This window comes from Poromitra crassiceps (genome assembly GCF_964638095.1).
Source record: "Poromitra crassiceps genome assembly, chromosome: 30".
Taxonomy (NCBI): domain Eukaryota; kingdom Metazoa; phylum Chordata; class Actinopteri; order Beryciformes; family Melamphaidae; genus Poromitra; species Poromitra crassiceps.
In genome coordinates, this window is record NC_139652.1 from 10,955,188 (window position 1) to 10,982,700 (window position 27,513).

The 27,513-nt window shown below is 45.6% G+C and overlaps 1 protein-coding gene across 1 annotated transcript in view; it reads left to right on the plus strand.

Moving 5' to 3' along the window:
- The window catches only part of LOC310800338 (tetraspanin-18B), a 55,918-nt gene extending 31,901 nt beyond the window's left edge, over positions 1–24,017 (plus strand). The window contains exons 2-9 of the mRNA XM_083662931.1: positions 4,240–4,323; positions 14,134–14,229; positions 17,056–17,250; positions 20,038–20,112; positions 20,812–20,910; positions 21,195–21,371; positions 22,645–22,728; positions 23,105–24,017. Of these exons, the coding sequence (XP_083519057.1) occupies positions 4,321–4,323; positions 14,134–14,229; positions 17,056–17,250; positions 20,038–20,112; positions 20,812–20,910; positions 21,195–21,371; positions 22,645–22,728; positions 23,105–23,152 (777 nt within the window). The 5' untranslated portion in view covers positions 4,240–4,320 and the 3' untranslated portion in view covers positions 23,153–24,017. The remainder of the gene's footprint in view (positions 1–4,239; positions 4,324–14,133; positions 14,230–17,055; positions 17,251–20,037; positions 20,113–20,811; positions 20,911–21,194; positions 21,372–22,644; positions 22,729–23,104) is intronic.
- Positions 24,018–27,513: the final 3,496 nt, after the last annotated feature.

The following is a 27,513-nucleotide window of genomic DNA, read 5'->3' on the forward strand; positions in this document are numbered from 1 at the left end:
GAGCGCGAGTGTGAGTGATTAGTTGTCTGATGCCCTCTGATCAGAGTGGGGATTGCTTCTACAAGTCGGTAGTTGCTCTTTATCTCTCTGGTGGTGGACTCACACTGTCGGATCGATAAATGTGAATTGGCCAAGGCGATAAGTGTGTGTGTCTCGGCGTCGCCCTCATTAAAACAGATGTCCAGCAGATATATGGCTCGAGGCGCTTGCTTGCCCTCTTTCTCATGGCTACACTATTAGAGTAAAATAATAATCAAAAGAAAATGAGATAAAATAAAATAAAAAGAAACACGAATAAAAAGCGAAATCTAAAAACTGAGACAAAACAATATTGCAATCATAAGAGAGATATGAAAAGTGTCAGAAAAGTGTATTTGAGGGTAGGTAGGTTTCCTTTTAAAGCATGCCTTTCCATTAGGGGTGGGGGAAAAAATCGATTCACCTAAGTATCGCGATATTTAATGTCACGATTTTTTGAATCTATCTTTTATTCCAGAATCGATAATCGCAAAAAAAAAAAAAAAAAATGGGTGCCCGCAGTCAGGCCACTCACTGAACAGCAGGCCAGGCACTGCCTACTGGTTTACTAGTGGTTTTATTACTTTATTAGTTAGTCTGAAGTAATAATTACACTTCAGGGTTAAAGTGGGTTCATCTCATTGTAAAATTGGACTTCAAACGGCCCAAATCTGGCTTCAAACGGCCCAAATGGCGCTTCAAACGGCCCAAATTTCACGCGCGTCGGCCCATATCGGCCTGGCCTGCTTGGTATCTAATGCCCGGCCTGAATTATGATCCCAGTCTGTTTTTAACTATATCGCCCAGCCCTACTCACGATACAGTCTCTAGTGTATGATTCAACTTTTCCCATGTTCTAATCTAGTGTAAAAAAAGCAAACAAACTGAAAAAATAAAAGAAAAAAATAAACAAAAATCGCAATAAATCGTAATATCGAATCGCAATAATCGTAGAATCGCAATATAAATCGAATCGGCACCCAAGAATCGTGATAGTATCGAATCGGGAGATAAGTGAATCGCCACAGCCCTACTTTCCATTGATGGAATGAATAACCCCGGGAAGACAGTTGCATGATGCGTTTGCCCTGTATATATGGCAGCTTTTCTTCATATAGTTGGTTCTAGGTCGGGGTAAAGACGTCTGACCACCACTGGCCCTCTAGTGGAGTGTGTATGAATATATTTGACCTGTAAATTAAGTGTCTTCGTAAAGCTTGGAATCACAGCAGCTGGCGGAGTAAAAGTCCCCACAGGTCATTGGGTCTAAATTCAGTGTTTTCTTCTAAAGCCCCGAGGGTTTGCTTGTGTCAGCAGCAGCAGCATCAGTGGAAAAAATGGAGGTCAAGCCCATCTGTGAGGGGTAGATGTCCCAACAGCGGGACGATTTGTCACGTCCTCTCTCATTTCCTTGTTTTCATTTCCTGTCCCTCAGAGGAAGTGTCCCTGATCAGAGACCTTGCTGTTCTCTGACCTCCTCTGACCTTGTAGCCGAGGCTACCAGCCAGGACCGACTGGCAGGATGGAGTGTCATATGGAGGCACGGAGAAGAAAACACAAATGAAGAGTCCCCGGCCAATAGCGCAACACAGACTTCCTCGATGCTGATTTATTTATGGTTACGCTCTTCCTCTGCCAAATCTGCTCAGGCTCTATTGTGATTTGAGCTGTGAAATTGGAAAAAAAATAAAATCATAATAAATCAAATCAAAAATGATGTGTAGAAGACTAGTATTGTTTATAATGTGCTACAGTCTTAAGGGCTACATGTTCGTGAATGATGCAATAATATTGTCAGAGCTGGAAATATCAACAGACTAATCAATTAGAGGCGGCCTCGATGCTTAACTTGCCCACAGTGCAGCTCAGCTTAAAATGTCAATGACTTGTTGGTGAGAGGGATTTATTCAAAAGGAGAAAAAAAACCTTTGAGTGGATGGCGATGGAACCTATTGTCTGTCTGGCGTCGAGTCTTTCCTCTCTTTGTCGGATGGACCCTTCCTGGCCCTTCTAGTCTCCCTTGCGGGTTTCTCCCATTGTTGTGCTTTCTCAGTCGTCTGTGCTGCTGCTGATCTCTCTCCTCTCTCACCCCCATAACCGATTCAATGATTCTATTGGTGCTCCACTTTCCCATGAACATGTTTCCATGGAAACCAAAAATAATGCAGTGCCCTCCTCCTCACCGCTGGTGCTCTCTCCACCAGCTAATAGCTCTCTAAACAAGGGTTTGGGCGATAGCACGCTGCTGTGCTGCAACAGGCTCCAGGATAGACTCTGACCACGCTTTTGGCTGAATACTAGATTACAGCCATGTAATGTGTGTACTGTATATCTGCTGCTGCTGCAATAGACTCTTTCATTGGTGCTGGAAGGAAGGATGAGACGAAATGGGAAGGGATTACTATTATGTTGAGGATATGTTGGCTAAGCTTATATGGGAAATTTGTCTCAAGTCATTCTTCCATATAGGTTCTGCATCCTTTGGCTACAGATGTATGTAGCGCTGCTATTGAGTCCCTGAGTATGTGCTTTGTCGTGTTTGAAATCCAAGGCGTTGTGATAAGGGAGTGTATCATTCCGGTGCATCTCCCCCACGCTTCTTCTCAGATTTGTCCATTTCCCTCACTCTCTGAGAGGGTTTGATTGCCTTTTGCTAGATGTAATCGGAGCTACTGGATTCTATATGGGGGGATGGTGTGTTGTTACTGCTCACTGTCAGCTGGGTTCTGTGTCCCGGTGAATCTGATGTCTGCTGGCAATATGGTGTCCCGATAGATGCCGGTGGTTCCATCAGCCAGAATCCTCCTGGGGATATTCTCCTCCTCCATCCCCTCAGTACAGCCCGCTGTCAGGATAGGATACGCCGCCTGCTTTTCACCATCTAATGTGGCAAGTCTCGACCGCATGCTGTTCATGCCTCCGTAGACAGCTTGCCACATTTGATGCTATAGTTGTCAGTGCCAGTACTTTGAAAACGGGCTCCAAAAGTATTGTCAGGCAGCAGAAGCGTGCATGCCGGCGCGGACTATTTCTGCACGTCGAGGCTGGGAAGAAGCAGCGGTTTAATTGGCTGTCATTGCTGTATCATTATTTTCAGCTGGGAGACACTTGTGGCAAAGCAGTTCTGGAATGGGGAAAAAGTTGAAAGCATTTATGCTCATTAGTCACACTGGGTTGGAGATGTACATTGGCAGTTAAAGCCGGCAGTGTTGTAATAAGCAACGTATGCTATTTTCAATGAATAATGTATATAGGCTCAGTGTTTGCGTCGCAAGCTGCACCGCGAGAGAGTGGCTGAGTGTCGGCTCCTGTAATAAAGAGTAATTAAGCAAGAGGGAAGCTACATAGATGCTGATAGAGAGGCAAAGTGACCGCCTACTACTTCCTGCTTCAGCACTGTACCAGAGATTTTCATCCGCCATTTATTTTCCCATAGACATTTCGTAAAATGCTTATAAAAATAGTTTTACTTCGTCGAACCAAACGGTTCAGCTAAGGCTTATGGTCTATGGTCTCTCCCAATTATATTGGGAGAGACCATAGAACATTTCACTCGGACCAAAACTTAAAAAAACATCGAAAAAATATTTTCTTTAAATCCGCATTTTTCTTAACGTTTTGGTGCAAGTGAAATGTTATGCGATCTCTCCTGTTTTCTAAATATATCTGTACCGCTTGGTTTGAACCAGTAAAACTATTTGTATACGCATTTTACGAAATGTGTATGGGAAAATCAATGGCGGATGAAAATCTCTGGTACAGTGCTGCTGAAGCAGGAAGTAGTAGGCGGTCACTTTGCCTCTCTATACCTTACGGCAGGCATTCAAATTGTACCTGCCCAGCACATAGCCTGGACTGCTACTATTACCATAAATGCTGCACCTCTTTTTCCCGTCCCGTCCCTGTTAATTTTTGCCCTGCAGGCTGCAGCTAAAAAGTGAAATATCCACATGGATCAAGACACAGTTGCAGGCTTGGTTGAGATCGCTGCTAGGAGCGGCTGCTTCATAAATAATCCATGCAAACCCGCTCATTTTAAGTGTCCTAGAATTGTATTTTCTATGTTTTCCAAAGGCCCCGTTTTTATTCCTCTCAAATGAATTACACAAACCAAGACAAATGTGCCTCTCTCTTCTGGCTCCTTGCTGGTACCTCGCCGTTGATTCATCTCATGAACTCTGTACCTGACTTCTGCTCTTCCTTGTGTTTCTGTCCCAACAGCCCCATGACAACAGGAGAGGAGCGAAAACCAAGAGAGGTCATCAGCTTCACCTGAGCAAAGACGAGGCACAAGCAGTACCCATGGTATGCGCTCCCAACATTACATCTATTATCCATCTCTATTTTGTCTACTCCTGTGAAACACACAGTGTCACTTCGATTTACTATCTTGAAATGTCTAAAAGAGACTTTTTCATCTTTAAAAACCCACCCACACGTCGGTGTTCCTGTGTAAAATACATTTCTGCCAGTGGTTCCTCTCCCTAAGCATCTGCATCGTGGGGCAGCGATGCTGAGAGCGCTGCTCCACCACCCAAACCCACTTTCAGTGAGTCAACTCCAGAAGACACACGACGAGTTAAATCTGGGAGATGAACAGCAGAGAATGGGCCTGTTGACAGACTTGCTTTAGTAAAGGCGCTGACGGCAGAGGGGCGCAAAGCCATTGTTACACAGTTGAGAGGAGGCGCGCGCGCCGCTGGCCGGAGCTGGTGTGTGTGGAGCACTGACAGACAGACCAAAGTGCTTTGTCCCTCACCATCCCAGCAGGCCAGCACTTTGTATAGCCTCTGATTTGCATTGGCATTTGTAGCATTAGTATTCCAGGCACGGCCGGGCAGCACACATGTATAGATTGGGGGGGCTAAAGGGGAGTTTAGACCCAGACACATCATCCGTAATCACTCACAGAACAGAACCATAATGCACACAAACAATAGTGGAGTGGAGTTAAATGTGTGTGTAACGTATAATCAGTGTTGGGCAAGTTACTTTAAAAATGTAATATACTACATATTACTACCGGTAGTTACTTTCATTTGAAAGTAATAAGTTACTTTACAATATTACTTTCTGTGTAGAGTAACTCGTTACTTATTACACTACTTTTGCATTACTTTGACCAAAACAACAGCAGCAGCAGAATGACATCGCCGCCCCGGACACATCCCGATTTTTTTTTTCAACTGCCTTTTCCTTTGTTATTGTCATCTATAGTGGTTATTTGCATATAAACACACAGTTTGATTAGGAAATTGTTGTATCTTTTTTAAATATGTGCTTTGATTTAATAAAATGTAACTCAATTTGTAACTTGAGTTACTTGACAAAGTAACTGGTATAATATTACTGAAATCCTATAAGTAATAAGTTATATTACTGAGTTACTGCTAAAAGTAATACATTACATGTAATATGTTACTTTTGTAATGAGTTACCCCCAACACTGCGTATAATAAGTTTTGTCCATTTACAACTATTGATGCAAGTTCTGTGATAAATCTGTTCGACAATATTGTCGATCATGTGCTCCAGAATGAAGGTGCTGTTTATTACGCCTCTATATTACTATACTAACCCACTACAACTTGCAGTGGGTACTTCAGTTGTAGCAGCAGTTTTTTTTTATTGAGGCAAGATTAAAGAAGTGTGGAATTTTGTGCCGCACACCACTCATCACGCAATGGCATTGACACAGTTTAGATTTATTTCCCTGAACTCTCTATTTGCAGTGGGGATATATTATATATACATATTTCATCTGAGGCTTCCGCAAAAGCCCAAACATACACACATTATCCTCAAGGCTTTGTTTTGATCCTTGCGTTTGCGCCGGAGCCCCAGCCTGTAACATAAATTAGGTTACACAATGTTGTTGGTGCCGTTTCTCTTCTCTTCGGGTTGAACTTTTATCTGTGTGCGACGCTTCAGATGTGCATCTTAAAAGCGCTCTTACAAAGAGATGAATGTTTTCCAGCGCTCTACATCGGGGATCTTCAGCTGTGTTGGAGGAGCCAACAACACATGGCCTTGTCACTGGGTGTGTGAGTGATCTCTCATTAGACAAATGGCCGGCCAAGCTTGTCCCCCTGCCGTAAAACGCCCGGCTCTCTCTGCACTCCTTTGTCTTGTGTAACAGGAACTAGTGCTAAGGGGAGATGCCAAACACTGTTCTGCAGACAAAGACCACTCTCACCCCATATCCGGGTTGCCTTGGATACCAGTGTCCTTCTCGAGAGAACACATGTGGATCTGGACTTAGTCCTGGAACATGTCCAACATGTACTAAAACACCCAACGGATTTCACAAAAATCTTTGACAAGCTCAGGTTAACGATCGGTTTGCCGTGTACAGGTTTCTCTTCTCTGTCGAGGTTTAGATGGATAGTGACGTATGAGCACTACCTGTGTGACTTGGTGTGTATTTTTGTGTTCCTGTGTTTGTTCTGTTGACGCTCCTGAGGGTCCGTTTATATTTAGTCCCCCCGAGGCTGAAAGATTTGTCTTTCCCTAAATCAGGACCTGTCTCTCCCATTGTTTACTCCAACCCGGGCCATCTGTGATGTGTGGAGTCCAGACAAAGACAATAACCTGGAGTAAACTCTGCGTGTATTTAGAACAATGTGCAGAGAGAGAGAATATCTCAAACTGTTGTATTGCTTCTTGCCTGTAGTGTTGGTTGAGACTGATGGTGATAAGAAGAACTGTGGACTAAGGAAGCAAATGTAATGATGACAGACGTGTAACAATTACCGTAATTTCCGCACTATAAGCCGCACCGGAGTATAAGCCGCAGCAGCAAAATTGCCTGTTTGTTACATATATAAGCCGCACCGGACTATAAGCCGCAGGTGTTTTAATGTTTTTTTTTTTTTTTAATTGTGTTTTAATGTTTAATTACCATATGTAAGGGTTCATGCACAGAGGGGATTGTCGGGAAAGAGATGGCTGTTTGAGGAAGCTCCCATTTATTAACATTTCAACAAAACAACATAACACAACACCACCTGTGTTTTTTTTTACAGTGCACACAGTGTCCGCGGTGTGGTGAAAAGAGGGCAAGAGAGGAAATTAAAACAGAAGTGGATTTATAGTTAGAAAGAGTGCTAAAAAAGAGAGAATTCCGTTTTTTTTTTTTTTTTTTCCCCGAAAAAATCCATAGATAAGCCGCACCGCAGCCGCAGGGCCAAAAAACGGGGAAAAAGCCGCGGCTTATAGTCCGAAATTTACGGTAGATTATTTAATATATTTAATTGAATTGAATTGAATTATACAATTTCCACTCCCTATGCCTCTGGCATAATGAAGAGCATTATGTTTAGTTGAAGTTTTGGTACTTCACCTTTATTTAACCAGCTTGTCCTACTCAGATTAAGAATCTCTTTTTCATGGGACACCTAGCCAAGAAAGCATCATCACGACGATTACAGTGACATATCCGCTACCAAAGCGTAGATAATCTCCTTCATTGTCATCACAGTAATTATTGAACATTTACGTCTTAAATCGAGTTATAACAAATTTGTTTTGCGGAAAGTCCCCGGTGGTGGTGGTGGTGTGTCGTTCTCTGAAGCTTCCCGTGGGAAAAAGCCCTAGCGTTAGAGTCCTAACAGGCCACTGTTCAGTGGAGAAGTGTTTATGTGTTCATTGTTTGCTGCTACATTGCCCTCGCTGCCGCCAGACAACTAGTGATGCAGCGGACCAGAGCTGGAACTCCGGGAGATCGATGCATCATTGACCATCTGCCCGGGCGCGGTATCGATCGAGCCCCCGCATGCAGCCAGTTCCTATCTGCAGTCGCCGGGCAGATAGAGGTGCCGACACAATTAAGTGAGCTTGGGGAGCTTTTCATGTAAGAGCAGTTGGGGGGGGGGAGATCACACACTGGTGCTGGTGGATACAACAACAAGCCACAATCTCCTCATCATCGCAATCACATGTCTGCTTGCTAGTTGATCCAGCCAAGAAGCTGCAGGGAGTCTCAATGCCCATTCCACCTTCCAACCCTCTCTTATCTCAGAGGGGTTGGAGGAGAATTCATCTCACCATAGTATTATGAGCAACTGTTAGTGCTGGAGGAACAGCTGGATGCGTGCCCAGTCGGGATGGTAAAAGAATGTGGCCCTGCAGGCAGCGCTGTAGTGTTGACAACACATGGTGGCCAGTCTCCTATCTGACCGTGTGTTTGCTCTGACTGGGAGCCTTCTCCACTTAATCAGCCTATTGTTCAGGAGTGTGTCAGCTGCCTGGTCAGAGGACTGACTTCTGCCCCTCGGGGGATTCACAGAGTCGCCTCTCTGCGCCCGAACGGGTCAGAAGAGCGCCACCCAGAGGGCCCCGCTCAGAACTAGCTTTAGATTCACGGCACGTACTATTGGAACAATGAACTGAAGTGATAAATGGCTTTGCGAGGCAGGGCAAATTCATCAGAGACGGCGTCCGCCCGCCGGTGTTTGTGGTGAGCTAGCAGTAGCTGTAATGTGCAAAGCTTGCAATGTGTACCAGGGGGCCTAAATACATGTACTGTATGAAGTAAAGAAGCTATACCTAGCTTAGCTCGCATGAGGGCAGAATAGTACCCGGGCTTCTAATCCAGCACTAGGACATTGGCTACTAGCCAACAAGTTGCCCTAACTACCCAACCTAACGAGCGGCTATACGCTCTGTACTCTGTGTGAGCTAACACCCACACGCACGCTGTGTGTGCTGGGGTTGCCTTTGAGGCACTTTTGTACACTTTCTCTAAATCTGTTCTGTGGTCGTTTGCGTGTTGTCTGCAAGCCGCATGCCCTCTGAAGGAGCACACAGTGCTGCGATCGCTGCTTAGCATTCAGGGCACTTCAGAGCCCCTCCGTGTGACAGCACAGCCCAGGGCTCATTCCCTACTAATTGGTGGTTCGTTAGGGGGGACATGGTGCACCTCGGGGGAGCCCCCCCCCCCCCCCCCCCGCCGCTCACCGCCTGAAGAGCCTGTCTTCATTCGCATTTTGGGGTGTTTACTTTGCCCCGCGACCGATTTAGGAAGTCGCGGAGAAATATGAAAATGGGTTTTTAATTGAGATAAAGGGCGATTGCTGCGTGCGTGTGGTCCCTTTTAGTGTTGTTGTCAGGGGGTATTAGTGCGGTCCAGTGGGAGGACAGTGGAGAGTGTGTATTAGAAGGACCGGCCGACGCGCACCTGCTCCAACTGCATGAGGGAGCCAGAGGACGATTTGCACCCACCCCCCCCTCTTCCTCCCCAGGGTTCCATTACAAGCGATCATTTAGGGGGTCAATGGCATTTAAAGGGGTCAAGCTCCAACCCTTCCACTCTCAGCAGTTTTCAGGTATTAATGATGATTTGCTATGCAGGCTCATGCTGGACATGGAGTGGGCTGGCTGGTAACTGGGCGGTGGGAGTGGTGGGGGTGATGGTGGTGACAGTTTGGCTGGGGAGCAGGCACAGTGTCCTTGCCTTGCTGATCCATTTGTCCCGGGTGGTGCCTGCACTGGTGGAGCAGGGGGATGGATATGGACTCACTTCATTAATCGTGCTGAAAGTGTCAACTTCAAGGAGAACCACCCATGGGTGCTTTTCTACAGCGAGGGGGGAGCACTCTTGGCGCGGGGTCTGTGTGTCTTCCCTTATCTCTTAATTACAGCGAGTTGACATGACCGTCACCATCGTGGTTGATTGCGCGTGGTGGAGATGCTCGAGCCGAGCCGAGCAGACCCCTCTTGTGTTTATATGGAGGAAAGCAGCAGTGGTGGTGGTGGTGGTGGTGATGTCTCCGAATTCCTCGTCGTCATACAGAGAAGAATGTAGGTCATATTGGGTTTATACCCTCATTATAAAGCTTCTGGCTTCTGTCTGTATACTGTGCAGATGATTTAGGATCAGTTCTTATTAATCCACTATCAGGCTCAACCATGCCGGGCTCCGCAGCTCCAAACTGGCTGTGGATCAGTCACCGACAGTAAGGGGCGGCTTTGAGCAGGATGCCGCGTGGCATTTTGCAACGCAGACGCAGACGATGATGGCATTTACTGGCTGATCCCTCAGGGCAAAGATTGTCAGACTGAGAAGAACAACATATTAGTCATATATTACCAGTGTTGGGCAAGTTACTTTCAAAATGTAATATACTACATATTACTAGTTACTTTCATTTGAAAGTAATAAGTTACTTTACAATATTACTGTCTGTGGAGAGTAACTCGTTACTTATTACACTGCTTTTGCATTACTTTCACCAAAACACCAGCAGCACTAGAATGACATCGCCGCCCTGGAACCATCCCGAAAAATAATTTCAACTGTCTTGAAGTCAGTGTAAACAATCCAAAATTCTAAATGTTATTCTCTTCCTTTGTTATTGTCATCTATAGTAGTTATTTGCATAAAAACACACAGTTTGACTAGGAAATGATTGTATATTTTTTTAATATGTGCTTTGATTTGAAAATGTAACTCAATTTGTAACTTGAGTTACTTGACAAAGTAACTGGTATAATATTACTGAAATCCTATAAGTAATAAGTTATATTACTGAGTTACTGCTAAAAGTAATATATTACATGTAATATGTTACTTTTGTAATGAGTTACCCCCAACACTGTATATTACCCACGACCACTACAGCCATGTTATCTGCAATGATGTCAATGCGGTAGTGCTTATGTGTGTGTCTGAGGCTTTTGTGTGTTTCTAATGGCTGCTCTTCTGCTGCTGTAGTGTGTACGCCCACACTAATGCCACACCGCTCCTTATCTTGACGCACTGCTGGCGCGGCAAAGAAAGCACCTGAGAAGGATCTGTCCTTAATCTGGTGGTACTTTGTCTCCATTACTGCGGACGGTGGTATGTTAGTGTAGTGCTGGAGCTCCTGGTGTGAAGCGTCCCTCCATGGTCTCTACATAATGTACCCTGCAGCATATTCACAGAGAGTTAGCGCTCTAATCTGTGCGGCTGGCCTGTGATCGATGAGGATCTGGGATCCCGGGGGAGTCATGGGAAAGAGCAGCTTGTTTACTCTGCACTTTCTCCCGGGTCTCTCTGCTGGCACTTTGATTTATACTGTGCCGGTGGTGCGCCGTGGACTTGTTACCCGGAGCCTGGCTAGGACCTTATAGCCCGCTTCGTTTTTAAACGTCCGATGCATTTTAATGCTTAAAAGAAAATTACCTCCAGATCTGACAAGCGGTTTGACCCTGAGAAAGAAGGGTGAGGGCGAGGGGCAGAAGGATGAAGCTGGGAGAGAAATCAGACATTTTCTGTTTTGTTTGCAGAGATGTGAGTTGAGCTCGGAGGCTTTTTCCAGCCGACTCCTTCCTCCCCCTCTTCCTCTCCCCCTCCTCTTCCTCCCCCCTCCTCTTCCTCCCCCCTCCTCTTCCTCCCCCCTCCTCTTCCTCCCCTTCCTCTTCCTCCCCCCTCCTCTTCCTCCCCCCTCCTCTTCCTCCCCCTCCTCGTCCCGCCCCTTCATCCCTCGCTCCACTGAATGGGGTTTGCTCTCATCATCATAGCGGCCCGGGAATGAACGGAGAGAGAGCAGGACGGTTCGAGAGAGAGAGAGAGAGAGAGAGGCCCCTCTCTGACACTTTCTCCGCCAGCCTATAATGTATGCAAATCTCAATTAAGACCTCCTGTGCCCTCGTTAGGCCTTTCAGTGGGGCTTAGGAAGGGGAGTAATTAAAAACCATCGCGGGCAACGAGACCGCTGGTTCCTCTCAGAACGCCGCTAGGAGGGGCGACGATCAATACCTAAGCATATCATTATGATTTAGAGGAGGTGTTTAACCACAGCTCTAAATCAATTTCGCCGGGTCTGTGGAGAGGAGAAAAGGGAAAGGGGAGGAAATGTTCTTCTCCACTGTATGTTCACTCACTCCCACAGACAAAGACTGCCTTGACATCTTTAGTATTGTTCAATTTGATCACTGCCATGCCATCTTACTTACACAAGCACACATTTGAGACAAAGACTTTTTTCCCCACACAAGAGTGGAATGAAAAACAATGGAAAAACAACAGTGCGAGCACACGATACAAGACAAAACAGTCTGGCGTCTAGACCGAGGTTTGGGTTATTATGGCTTTTGGTTCACCTGAAAGTGTGTGTGTGTGTAGGGGTGACACGGGTCAAGGCTGAAGCGCATTTGAGCGACAGCAGAGCCTCTCCATACCTGCAGATGGACAGGAAGCAAAGACGATGATGACCCGAGCTTCGGATCACCCCAGAGGAGTCCTTTTTCACGGCACGGCAGGCAGCAGAAAGACTGCCTGGAGACTAGGAGCTTCTGCCTGACGGACGTGCTGTAAAGACTGCCTGGAGACTAGGAGCTTCTGCCTGGAGACTAGGAGCTTCTGCCTGGAGACTAGGAGCTTCTGCCTGACGGACGTGCTGTAAAACTCAGACAGACAGACAGAAGTGAAAAGGCAGTCTTTTCTTTTCTCCAGTTGTGGAGCTGCGTAGTCGCCTGACATCTATTTACAATCCCCTCTGAGAAATGGCTTTTTAATCTGCTTGTTACGCAGCCTCAATCCGGGCCTTTTAATCTGCTTGTTACGCAGCCTCAATCCGGGCCTTTTAATCTGCTTGTTACGCAGCCTCAATCCGGGCTATCAATGAGAGAGCAAATTAATAATCACAACTACAAAGCAAAGAGTGCCGGTTCATTTGTGCCAAATAATTAATTTTCTCCTTTCACTGAGACAGCCCATTATAGCTGCCTCACGGGATGTTTCCTTAGGCAATTATTACACTCTCTAAAAAGAAAATCTGGTTTCCCAACAGGTTGGAATGGTAGGTAGGGCTGTAACTAACGAGTATTCTCATCATTGATTAATCTCTTGATTATTTTCTCCACTAATCGCTTAGTCGTTTGATCTATAAAATGTCACAAAATTAAAAATATATATATTTTCCCTCAAAGCCCAAGACATCCTCAAATGTCTTCTTTTGTCCTGACCAACAGTCCACAACCCAAAGACCATCAGTTTACTGTCATATAGGAGACTAAAGAAACCAGGAAATAAACACATTTAAGAAGCTGGAGGGAGAGAATTTTAGTTTTTTTTTTTAATTCGTAAAAAAATTGTCTAAAGATTCATCAAACATAAAAATAGTTGGCGATTAATTTTCCATCGACCGACTAATTGATTAATTGCCTAATTGTCGCAGGTCTACTGGTAGGCTAAACAAATGCTATAATAGAGGCTTTTGTTGGTGGGTCAGAGAGATATATAGGGGTACAGGGTCATGGACTCTTGAGACAGCCATGTTGCCTCTTAATGAAAAAGAGGGGGTTCTTCATTAAGCAGGAGTGCTTCCTGGTTGGACTCTCATCAGGGAAAGTGTGTCTGTGTGTCAGGTAGAAGGATGGTTCCTCTCTCATTACATTAAGGAACAGACTCCATAGTAAAGGCCATATGCTGTCAGTTAATGCACAAGAGGTCCCAGTCAGGAGGACTCATATCCTTAAAATGTTGGGACACACACACACACACATCCCCTTGAGTAACACTGAACCCGGAGACCCCGTCTATCTGGTGACAGAGAGTCAGTCTTTCTGCCTGTAAAGGCAGACTATAAACTCTGTTGAGATGAGTTGTTGTGCCAGGTTGGGTTGACATCATCGTGAATGTGTTGCCCAAACTTGTCAGTCATTGCTCAGAAACTATAGCTGGTACAGTAAGCCTCGGGGAGGAGGGGGGGATAATGTGAGGCTTTTCTGCTGAAATTGGGCCAACTCAACTGACAGGCCTGTGTGTGTGTGTGTGTGTGTGTGTGTGTGTGTGTGTGTGTGTGTGTGTGTGTGTGTGTGTGTGTGTGTGTGTGTGTGTGTGTGTGTGTGTGTGTGTGTGTGTGTGTGTGTGTGTGTGTGTGTGTGTGTGTGTGTGTGTGTGTGTGCACATTGCATGTGTTTGACTGGCAGAACTTGTTAAAAATGTGAGTGGGTTTTACGGTGCATGCTATTTTCTTGGCAGTTTTTCATCCGAATGCCTATCCACAGTGTACAGTAGTAGGGGAATGTGGAAGCTGTTGAGGATATGGCACAATGCATGAAGTGACAGGTGTGTGTGTGTGTGTGTGTGTGTGTGTGTGTGTGTGTGTTTTCTGTCATCTTCTCTCTCAGGGGCAGGGAGAGGCTTCAGCGAGGGGGACGACCATGGAGGGCGACTGTCTCAGCTGCATCAAATACCTCATGTTCGTCTTCAATTTCCTCATCTTTGTAAGTGTTCTTCTTTCAAAGACGCTTTTTGATCTGCCTATATCTCTGAAGTTAGTGTCAATCTGATGATTTACGCCGGGCATCGTGGCCGCCCCCCCCCTACCTACCCAACTGACTAATGGCACCGCCACATTTGCATTTCATTAGATGGAGGGAATCTCGATTCTATCAAATTCTGCTTTGATTAGATTTTAGTGTGCCGACACACATCTGAGCCCCTCTGTGCCGTGTGGCGTTTGTGACTGACTGCCACTCACTTTATCAGTTTGGATCAGCCAATCAAAGCTAATCCCATTAGAGTCAGCCTAAAGGAGGGGGGGGGTGTGTGACTTGTGATTAAGGGGCGCTTTACACAGGACGGTTTCCTATGGAAACGGGGAATTATTTTATCGTTAGTGCCTCCCTTTTAGACGGCGACGGCGAAATTCGCGCTTAGGAAACGACACATTTTGAAACCACTCTCCAGAGTGAAATTGTTTGATACGCTTCCCGCTGAGGGCTCCATGTGATCGCTTTGGAACGGCACATTTCAGAAACTCTGACGTGCCTGCACACGCGACACACGCGATTACGCCATAGCCGTGCGCGAGTTGGCAACCAAATAAAACGTCAGTATGAATGAAGTTTGGCAACATTCAGAATTAAGCTACACTGCGGCCAACTTCAGTTACATGTTCAGAACGTTACTGCTGCGAGGAGCCGATGGCTGTACCCGGTCGGCATTTAACGTTAGTTACAAAAGCACGTCGACAGTGTTTTCTCACTGCCAGTAGCCTACAGTAGGGTTTGACAGATAGCACACTCAGCGCTCCTGGTCCTCGCTGCTCGTTAAAGATTTCCAATAGGCGTTATTCTGATAAACTGGTCACATACTGTATATGTTACATTCTCACAAATATTAAAACTTTAAAACAGTTTGGGTTTTTTTTTAGCTTGAAAAAAGCTTTTTGGCAAGTCTAAATGACTGCGGAAAGCGTACTCTACTTCCGCGTTTAAAACCGGAAAGACGATTACGAAATGACGTCATGCAGAAGCGTCCTTGTATGGGCAAAGAATAAGGTGATCACACTGCCACCTAGCGACCTGGCATGTACATTACGGCGTTTTAAAAATTCAACAGCGCTCATGTAAACAGGGAGAAGGTGTGAAGGAAAAGGTGTGAAGGAAACGCTATTGTGTCGTTTCTTCCAGAAACTGTCCTCGTGTAAAGGGCCCCTAAGAAGGTTCCTCTCTTTCCCTGCTTTAACAAGCTCAACTAAGCATTAAAGACTACTCAAAAATGAGGGCGCCCGCCTCGTAGTGTAGCGGTAGATTCCCTGACTACCAACACGAGGGTCACAGGTTCGCGGTCCCCATGTTACCTGCGGCTTCGTCGGGCATTCATACAGGCACGATTGGCTGTGTCTGCGGGTGGGAAGCCGGATTAAGGGTATGTGTCCTGGTCGCTGCTGCACCAGCGCCTCCTCTGGTCGGTCGGGGGATGCCTGTTCGGGGCGGAAGGGAACTGGTGGGTTATAGCGTGACCCTCCCGCGTCCTGCCGGTGAAGCTCCCCGCTGTCACGTGAAAAAGAAGCGGCTGGCAGGCAACTGCGCATGTGTCGGAGGAAGCGTGGTGCTAGTCTACGGCTCTCCCCAGATCGGCAGAGGGGGTGGAGCAGCGACCGGGGCAGCAGGGGGAAATTGGCCAAGTACAATTGGGGAGAAAATGGGGCCAAAATCAGAAGAAGGAAATAAAGACTACTCAAATGCTGTTGTTCAAGGCTGGAGTAATATTGTGACCAGCAGAGCAAAGAATACACCTGGCTGTCAGCACCGCTCAATAACAACCCATTGTTTCAGTGCCTTTGTGTTGATTCACACCCCTGTTCTCAAGCTCACAGAGCTTTCAAAATGGCTACCTCCTCTCCCCATACCACCACCTCTGCCTTTGAGCTGATGAGACGCACCCAGGTCTCTCTCCCTGTGACTGGAAGACAGGGAGTGTGTGTGCGTGCGGCTCAGAGCTCTTCCCCCTAGTTCTTTAGCTCCCTTTCTTAATCACATGAGTCGCCCCACGGAGACTGAAGATAGGGCTTTAGTGGAAGAGGGGATGGAGGTGGTGGTGGTGGTGGTGGTGTTCTTTGACAGGTGGGGGGGTTAGTTGAAGCCGGGTAGCTAACTACAGTACAGTATCTCCACCAACCCCCCACTAACTAAGGCATTAAGGCTATGTATCTCTCCCTCAACCCTCCTGCCAGCCTTTTAGAAATGAGCATTTCACTCTGCTGCTGGTCAACTGTTCCAAGTGAGCCAGCTTCAGATGTTTGTTATTCAACATCTGCAATTTGTTCTACTGGAAAAAGCGTTTTCTACGCATATATACCAGTATATATATGTATATATATGTATGTATATATATATATATATATATATATATATATATATATTATATATATATATATATATAATTTTCAGTGTGAACTGACAATAAAGTATATCGTATCGTATCGTATCGTGTATATATATATACGTGTGTGTGTGTGTGTGTGTGTGTGTGTGTGTGTGTATATATATATATACGTGTGTGTGTGTGTGTGTGTGTGTGTGTGTGTGTGTGTGTATATATATATATATACGTGTGTGTGTGTGTGTGTGTGTGTGTGTATGTATGTATGTATGTATGTATGTATATATATATATATTTATACACTATATGATATACATAATATTTACAGTCCAAATGTCTGTGAGCCATTGAGGATATTGAACCATCCTGTGAATTCTCCTCAAATTAAATTTGGTTAAAAAATGTGTGTCTAACTGCTTGTGTCTCGTCTCCTCCACCAGCTGGGGGGGTCTTTCCTCCTGGGGGTGGGAGTGTGGGTGCTGGTGGACCCCACAGGGTTCAGGGAGATAGTGGCAGCCAACCCGCTGCTCTTCACCGGCGTCTACATCATCCTGGCCATGGGAGGGATGCTCTTCCTCCTGGGCTTCCTGGGCTGCTGCGGAGCCATCCGCGAAAACAAGTGTTTACTCCTCTTTGTAAGTAAGCTTCTGCGAGGCAAAGTTATTATAGTTTTCACCTTTTTCATTGTTTTTATTTTTTATTTAGTTTTGACTTTTTCTTTTCAATTTCAGCTTAGTTTTAATTAGTTTTCACTGCGGGTTTGCTAGTTTAATTTAGTTTCTAGTTCAGTAAAATGCTTACGGTAGTTTTAGTTCCGTTTCTGTTTCAGTGCAAATATAGCTTATTGATTAGGAAATGGCATGGAACTTATATTTTTCTCCAACAGTTTGTTTCACTGGTTTTTTTTGTAATATGGTGTGTCAGGAGCGAGATTCAAAAAGTTCAGAAAAAGACATCATACCATTTTAAACAAGACTAGAGAAGAAACCTCACCCCATTGAAAGAGTTAGCTTATTTGTGTAAGGTAACCTGTCTGTTGCTGGCAAAGCTTTAAAATACGTGGAGGAGACGTCCGGATCTTCCATATTTCTATGACGGCTGAACCGCTAGTCGTAACTTTCTGCAACCAGTTTGGCTCCGCCCACCATATATATGTCATCACTGTTTACAAACATAAAAAGGGTCTATAGGAGGCACTCATTGCAACTCTTTCACTCCAAGATGTCAGTGTCTTTGTGTGTCAACCAGAAAATTATTCTAAAGATACAGATACAAGATACAGATGAACAGCATCTATTAATGTAAACCCATTCTCCTAGCCAATAGACGGGTACGTGGAGCTACTATAGGCGCTGGAGAGATAGGAGAAAATGGAAAAATGTAAGAATTAATCATGAAAATGAATAAAACATTCAAATAAATCTCCTCGGGAGGCACTAATTGCAACTGTTTCACTCCATTTCTTATTTTGTCATGTTATATTATATGTTATATTCTTCAAACGGCGGCTTATCCTTCATTCATTGCATCATATGCTCTAGTTTTCTCTTGCAGTTTTCTAAGCAAAATGTTATAGTCGGGTAAAGCGGGTACTTGGGAAATCAGGGAAAGTGGATGCTGAAGGCAAAACAAAAGCCTGTGGTTGTCTGGTGCTCTCTGGTCTGGGGTTAGCTTCTGTTTCTGGGTGTTCTCCCTTACCTTGTCACGGTAACCTACGTTATCCTTCTTGTGCAACTTTTCAAATGGACTTTTAGATTCATGGGACTTATCCCCTTGAGAAATGTTCCACTTATTTTATCACCTCCTATTCTCAAGGCACTTGCTCTTATCTGAGACAGTCGTATTCAAAGTCATCCCCAAATGGCACTCTGCTTGTTTTCTCCTGACTTTTGCCGCCATGATGCCAGGCAAGGGGCGTTTGCTAAAACTGGCACAGTTAGTTCATAAAGGAAAAAAGTGGAAGATAGATTTCATATCCACCCAAAATACTAGGCTTATTTAAAATACTTTCGCTTATTCACGAAAACTAGACACATTACAAACTAGAGACATCGCTATAATTTCAGTTTATTATAGTTAGCTTGGTAAACGCACAATACTGTTATCTTTTTTTTTTGTAAAGCCTTGTTTTTGTTTTTGTTTCAGTTAACAATTGTTTTTTTCATTTCACATCATTTTCGTTAATGATCATATTTGGTGTATATTTGGCTTGGTGTAAAGCCAAAGCACCAAAATGCCCTTCTATTTGCCTCAGTGCATGGAGCCTCATGCATAGTTCATGCTGAGTGAAGTGGGCACAGTTAGATTGTGATTTTTAGTGACTCTCGACACGCACTTCTGCTGACACTCACCCACTTCGCCCTCCTCTCTCTCTCACCCTCTCTGCTGACACTCACCCACCTCGCCCTCCTCTCTCTCCCTCACCCTCTCTGCTGACACTCACCCACCTCGCCCTCCTCTCTCTCCCTCACCCTCTCTGCTGACACTCACCCACCTCGCCCTCCTCTCTCTCCCTCACCCTCTCTGCTGACACTCACCCACCTCACCCTCCTCTCTCCCTCACCCTCCCTGCTGATACTCATCCACCTCGCCCTCCTCTCTCTCCCTCACCCTCTTTGCTGACACTCACCCACCTCGCCCTCCTCTCTCCCTCACCCTCTCTGCTGACACTCACCGACCTCGCCCTCATCTCTCTCTCTCACCCTCTTTGCTGACACTCACCCACCTTGCCCTCCTCTCTCTCCCTCACCCTCTCTGCTGACACTCACCCACCTCACCCTCCACTCTCTCCCTCACCCTCTCTGCTGACACTCACCTCCCTCACCCTCCACTCTCTCCCTCACCCTCTCTGCTTACACTCACCCACCTCACCCTTCTCTCTCTCCCTCACCCTCTCTGCTTACACTCACCTACCTCGCCCTCCTCTCTCTCCCTCACCCTCTCTGCTGACACTCACCTCCCTCACCCTCCACTCTCTCCCTCACCCTCTCTGCTGACACTCACCCACCTCGCCCTCCTCTCTCCCAGTGGTGGCACGGTGGCTCAGTGGTTAGTACTGTTGCCTCACAGCAAGAAGGTCCCGGGTTCGAACCCCGGTCCATCCCAGGTCCTTTCTGTGTGGAGTTTGCATGTTCTCCCCGTGTTCGCGTGGGTTTTCTCCGGGTGCTCCGGTTTCCTCCCACCACCGAAAGACATGCATGTTAGGGTTAATACTCCTGTCAGTGCCCCTGACCAAGGTACTGGCAAAAGAACTGGAGTTGGTCCCCGGGCGCTGCACAGTGGCTGCCCACTGCTCCTAGTTCTAGGAAGGTTCCTAGTAGAGGATGGGTCAAATGCAGAGGATGAATTTCCCCATGGGGATAAATAAAGGATAACTTAACTTAACTCACCCTCTCTGCCTTTGTCCCTTTGTCTTGCTGCAGTTCTTCATGCTGATCCTCCTCATCTTCCTGGCGGAGCTGGCTGCTGCCATCCTGGCCTTCATATTCCGGGAGCATGTAAGTGGGCTCAGTATCACAGCACCGCAGGGATGACCTCTTTTTGTAGGCCAGCCCAGAAGTCGTGCACTTCCTGGTTCCCTCGTCGGGAAGTCAATGGCATTTTTGTATGGGGATTTGGGTTCAATGCCGGAAATGTTGCTTAACAAATGTTTCTGAAACTGCGAACTTTGTGTTCAGCAAGATCATCTTCACACATGAGCAGCACGCTTCAAAAATCATAAAAGTGCTCCTCACGTGTGAAGACGATCTTGCTGAACACAAAGTTTGCAGTTTCATAAACTTCTGTTAGCCACAGGTCTTATTTCCGGCATTGAACCAAAATCCCCATACAAAAGTGCCATTGACTTTGAGACGAGGGAACCAGGAAGTGGTAACATCGTGCTCTAAAGCCCATGGCACACCGATCAAACAGATGTTTGGTGTGCCATGGCTGTCTGTCCTTGTTTTGGAGATGTTTGGTCAGATTCCACATGTTCAGCCATGTTTGTCTGTGTTTATAGCCCATGGTACACCGATCAAACAGTATTGCTGGATACTGTTTGATTGGCGGGCCATGGGTCTTTAGGCAGGTCTTGGGACTCATCCCTGCTGTACCTTTGGCCACCAGTGAGCGGCGCTATGCTGTGACGCTGAACAGACAGTTCTTATCCCTGTTGTGACACCAACCTCTTTTCTCACTGGCTGTCGTTGCTCCAGCTGACCAGAGAGTATTTCACCAAGGAGCTGAAGAGCCATTATCAGGGCTACAACAACACTGACGTCTTCACCTCCACATGGAACGCCATCATGAACACAGTAAGACCACGACAACACACACACATACCACCACACAGAGCTTACACTGCTTCTAGCCACTTCCTCCACCAACGCTGTGGAAACGGGGAGGTTTGCAGCCTGATGTCGGTGAGGGTGGTGGTGGTGGTGGGGGGGGTCTATATTTTATACATCAAATCCTAGTCTTTGAGGTCAATATTCACGGTGGACTGCTGCACGCACACACAGACAGTAGACCACAGGCCAGTGCACAAATAGGCACTCAGGAAGGATTTTTCTCTCCCTTCTCTCTCGCTCTCTCTCAGTTTGACTGCTGCGGAGTGAACAGCCCAGAAGACTTTAAGGACAGCCTGTTCAAGCTGATCAACCCAAATGAGATGGTGCCCGCAGCCTGCTGTCAGCAGGACAGTCAGCCCGGGGACATGGCCTCTCTCAGCCAGGAGCAGTGCTTATCAGGCAATATGATGTTCCGCTATAACAAGGTAGGTAGTGACATCCACCATACCCAGCCTCTCTCTCTCTCTCTCTCTCTATCGCGCCCTCTCTCTCTCTCTCTCTCTCTCTATCGCGCCCTCTCTTTCTCTCTCTCTCTCTCTCTCTCTCTCTATCGCTCCCTCTCTCTCTCTATCTGTCCAAACCACCTCCTAATTAGAACAGTAGACAGTTGAGGGGTGACATCCAGGGACTTCCTGACTCCTCCATGGCTGATTAGTGCTGTTCCATGCTCTGGGTGTCGTGGGAGGGCACATCTTACTATGCGGTATATAGTGTGGCGTCACCAGTGAGGTGGAATGTGCGTGCGTGCGTGCGTGGCGTGCGTGGCGTGCATGTATAAATTAGAATTTGTGTGCTGCATGTATATGCGTGTACAAAAGGAGCGGATTAAGGCGATCTGATTCTGAATAATGTGCATATTCTGTGTGTAAGCAGCCACGCATGCCACCGCCGCACACACACACACACACACACACACACACACACACACACACACACACACACACACACACACACACACACAACACACACACAGACACACACACAGGAATCTCTTCTCTGTCTGTGTGTGTAATGAATGCCTTCAGAGTGAAATGCAATTAAGTGAAAGCTGATAGGAGGAGGTTTTTCTGTCTTCTCCACCTGTTGTTGTTCACGACACTAGAACAATGGCAGATATCCACAAGGCGTCTGTCTCTGCCATTCACACAAAGAGGCCGGGGCTCCCAGCCGCTTCCCAGCCATTCAACAAGGCCTTTGTTCAGAGCCTCAAGTTAAAAGCTGCAACACCGTTTATATTGTCTCCCTGCTTCAGAGTTTATATTGAATCTGATTATATTGTCTCCCTGCTTCAGACTTTATATTTAATCTGTTTATATTGTCTCCATGCTTCATAGTTTATATTGAATCTGATTATATTGTCTCCCTGCTTCAGACTTTATATTTAATCTGATTATATTGTCTCCCTGCTTCAGAGTTTATATTGAATCTGATTATATTGTCTCCCTGCTTCAGAGTTTATATTTAATCTGTTTATATTGTCTCCATGCTTCATAGTTTATATTGAATCTGATTATATTGTCTCCCTGCTTCAGAGTTTATATTGAATCTGATTATATTGTCTCCCTGCTTCAGACTTTATATTGAATCTGATTATATTGTCTCCCTGCTTCAGACTTTATATTGAATCTGATTATATTGTCTCCCTGCTTCAGACTTTATATTTAATCTCTGCCGTGTCATTTCTTTGTCTGTCCACAGGGTTGTTATTCTGCAGTGGTTGACTACTTTGAACTGTACATCTATGTGGCTGGAGCGCTGGCCATTGTGGTGCTGACTATCGAGGTATGGCAGTTTTTCCGTTTAGTCAAATCATTGTTTGCCCTGATTTTCTTTTCTTTTCTGCTGTTCCACATAATGTGCATGGTCATTTCAGTGCTGAATTCTGCCATGAACTGAAAATATGTGCCTTTATTTGAATAGCATTATTTTGAAGGGCCTACCTTTCTTCTATGACACCACCGCCATCTAGTGGTGAGAGTTGGTCCTCGAGGGAAACTGATTTATTTGCATTCCCTTGGAAGACGATTTGTCATCGACAGTGGCAAAAGTACAGTGCTGCTGTTTTTGATTCATGTTTTTGTCATCACCTGGTGGATGAATTGATCCATGGCACTTTTCTCTCTACTAAAGTTTTATATTTTTTCTCTGTTTTCCGCAGCTCTTTGCCATGGTCTTCGCAATGTGTCTGTTCAGGGGGATCCAGTAGAGCTGCTCCATCTGTGAACTTTTTTTAAAAAGGGAATCCAGGAGAAAAAAAAATGGACACTTGTAAATTTGTTGATCTCTTTTTATATTGGCTTAAATTGGTGGAAGAACAACCTTCAAACTCTCGTACTTCACAGCTGGACTTTTGAGGTACTGGGTGGCAAAGAACAACAACAACAACACAAACCACAGAGAAAATGGGAGATCAGAAAACTGATGTAAAAATGATTTGTGTGATAATTTGTGGACCAGGTCTAAGCACAGACTGGGCGTAAAGTGGACCGGGCATGAGGAGGACCAGGTGAAGCCTGAGCAGAAGGCACTGCACTGACTTTTGGATGAAGAATATTTATATCGAGTAAAGTTGGCTTAACTGTATAGAAAATATGTGTTTTATTATGTACACTCTGGTTGTTACCCCTTTCCCTTCATAATGCTGACATCACACCCTCAACATGCCTTTGTTAGAGCCACACTTCTTCAATGCTGTATTATAAAAGCTGTGCGTGTGCGGGTGTGTGTGTGTGTGTGTGTGTGTGTGTGTGTGTGTGTGTGTGTGTGTCTGTACATTGTGTGTGTGTGTGTGTGTGTGTCTGTACATTGTGTGTGTGTGTGTCTGTACATATGCTCTTTTTGAATGTGTGTGAACTTGTGTGTGTGTGTGTGCGCATGTGAGCTTGTGGCTCTTCAGACCTTCCCCGAGCTTGAAAGCCAACTTCTGATACTTTTTACGTCTATTTGTACGGTGTTGTTTATTGCATTAGTGGTTCCATGTGGTTTTAGCTGGTGAAATGTATGCGTATGCATTTGTATTAGATTCTTGAACAGTTAATGACATAAATGGCATTCTAAATGACTCTGTGTTTTCCTCCAATTGAGAACCTTTCAGATTGTTTTCTGAATTCTTTGTAAGTATTTTTGCAAGTAATTATTATTGCTAATCATCAATGGTGCTCAATGTTCCCTGCATTTGAAAGGGTAAAGAAAGTAAAGAAAAAACATCTACTTATGTTTGTACGTAAGCATTTTATTTGTTGATTCATAAGAAATGATGAAGGAGAACAACTAGTGTTCATACAAGTTAGAATAGCTTTCACTCACACTAGGCATCTAGTCACTCCTTGCCTGGGTCCAGACCTTCGAATCCACCCTCTCCACTGCGTTACGTTTTGGCGGCTTCTAATGGAAATGAGTGTAATGACGAGTTGACAATTCTGTCTGATATCAGGCTAAGTGACTCCAGCTTTATAATTAGAAATATTGAATTCCACTAAAATGATGTTTCATCAGTATCATAAGAATGCATCAAAGGCGTTTCATGCTCCATTGTCCCTGCAGTGTTTATGATTGTCGACACTATAACCTCTAATGCCAAGTAGAGGATAGTGTAGGATTCAAGATTCAAGATTCAAGATTTTTATTGTCACTCCATGGTACAAATATCACGTGTGAAATTCTTGTGCTGTGGACTCCGTTTACAACATAGTACAAATATAACAGGGCATATGAGTGCAAAAACAACAAGAGACACAACAAGCAATAAGGCAGTATAGTGATAAGACAAGTCAAGAGACAGTGGCATATTCACTGCACATAGGTGCACAGGACTATTGGAGAGAGAGAGATTGTTACTGCAAAATAGAGTCAAGCAGGCCTACAAGATGGTAAGGGGGGATTTTGGGAGCCAACATCAAAGTTCAGTCAAACTGCGAAACCTGGAGATTCAGAAAAATAAGCTGCTGTATAAATTGAATTATGAGACCAACATTTACCTGAACCCTGATGGGACAGACAGCTTATGGGCCTCTACTCAAACCCAGTTATTTGTTTCTCGATGCCTTTTTTGACATTTCATTTTGAAACAAAGGATTTTTGTTCCACTAGTCGGTGAGAAAGGTTTTCTCATGAGTCATCAGCAAAGGTGATTAGAATCCAAATATGGCTCCACCTCGTATACTCATATGAAATCAGTTTGGCTTTGGGTGCACCAGTGTGGCCTACTGCATCTTTAATGCTAGAAGCAACAAGAGTGACACAGGGTGAACAAGATCAGATTAATCTAATGACCCTCATGAGAAAACTACGTCATTGCAGCAGCAAATAAATGATTACTAGGATACATAAAAAAAAAGTACCGTAATATAAACAAGAATGGAGCAAATGAGGGGTACTAAAAAACAGCATATATGTTTGTTTTTTATGTTAGTTTTGAGACTAGAAATGAATGCAAATATATGTATTGTAAGAAATATACAGAGTATAAATAAAATCTATATGCATACTGTATACATAATACAATGTATAACAGATGAGGAAGAAGGGAAGTTCTTTTTCTTTACAGCAGACACACAGGATGAGCAAAATGTGAATCGTATTGCATTACTAGGTCAGAAAGTCATACATATTTACAGAAAATGTCACGGCATGCAGGCATGTAGGCTACTGAAACACTGCTTGCCTTATCCACTCATGTCCAGCAGATGGAGGTATCACATGTAGAAAAGGTGACAGTGTGCCAGGTCACATTTTGCATTGTGGTCTGTTCTCATTATCAGAACTATTTACAGCTCGAAGTAGCGCACATATACACATTATCAGAAATATGTACATCATTGGTGTGTGTGTGTGTGTGTGTGTGTGTCTTGCCAAACAATAATAGACAATTGAATTCACAGCATCCCAATTTCCCCCTGGGATCATTAAAGTCTTTCTGATTCTGACTCATATACAGCAATATACATTTATACCACACACACACACACACACACACACACACACACACACACACACACACACACACACACACACACACAACACACACACACACACACACACACACACACACACACACACACACACACACACACACACACACACACACACACACATATATATATATATATATATATATGGAATGTGCAGAGAATCTATCAGCAGAGACCTGTCTGGTCCACTGGCCCGTGGAGGACACTGGAGGACACTATTTTTTATTTCATTCTGATTGCTAGATTTATGTTATAGTTCTGTGGAGCCCGACATGAGGCCGAAAAGAAAATAGTGAGGACCCCTGGGCACCTGCCCGTGCCCAACCATCAGCAAGACAGAAGTCAAGGCCATTGTCAAGCAGAGGTTGAGGTGAAGGTGGCAAAAACACTGGGAGGAAGAGAGGAAGGGACGGTGGTTTTATAAGATTCAAAGGAAAGTGGGGGAGATGAGAAGTGCAGGAAGGAGCAGGAGAGAGGAGACTCAGGTTTGGACACACTGGATTAAACAGTTCATTAGTCATTATAGACGGTTTTCACCAGCTGCAACCCCACAGCATTTCGTTTTTCTCAGCTTCTTCTTCGATCTGTGTTTTATGGCGGTTGGCATCCTTAAATGTTGCATTACCACCACCTGAATTGTATCAGCTTCACAGTGCTAACTATTGACAGTGTCCACTTTCTCAGCTGTTCAGGGGAAAACACTGACATAGCCTACTTCTATTTCTATTTTTGCTATGTAAACGTTTAAATGTAAAGATAGGCCTATGCGTGCAATAACGTACTGATAGTCAGCTTACTCTGTAACATGTAGCTTTTATTAGCCTCTCAGGCTAGCTCCGGGACGCAATCTTCCGGGACGCAATCCGTCACGATGCTGCGGGGGGAAGTAGGCTACTTCATAGGTTAACTACAAAAATAGTGTCCGCTGTTTATCTCCCTTTCTGCTGCAGCATGTTGAAGAAATAAATGTTCAGTTTGAACAACACCCATTCTGGTCATTATAGAGCAAGATGATCGCTTCCACTACCAGGGCCGCCCAGAGAGATGGCAGTGCCCCTGGAGGGGTCCAGCCACTATGCCCCCCCCCTCCCCCGCACGCGCTTGACTCATATCCCCGGATACCCCGCCCATAGGGGGGGGTAAAGGGGTAAGCTTCAAGGGGCGCCCCCCACCGATGGCGGCGCTCTCCTCCTCTCCTCTCCCCCTCTCCTCTCCCCTCTCCTCCCCTCTCCTCTCCCCTCTCCTCATCTCCCCCTCCTCCTCTCCTCTCTTCTCCTCTCCCCTGTCCCCCTCCCCCCTCCTCCCCTCCCCTCCTCTCCTCTCCCCTCCTCCCCTCTCCCCCTCTCTCCTCTCCCCTCCTCTCCCCCTCCTCTCCTCTCCCCCTGGTTCCCCCTCTCTCCCCTCCTCTCTCCTCTCCCCCTGGTTCCCCCTCTCCTCTCCCCCTCTGCTCTCCTCTCCTCTCCTCTCCCCCTCTCCTCTCCCCCTCTCTACCCTCCCCCTCTCTCCTCTCCCCTCCTCTCCCCTCCTCTCCCCCTGGTTCCCCCTCTCCTCTCCCCTCCTCTCCCCCTCTCCTCTCCCCCTGGTTCCCCCTCTCCTC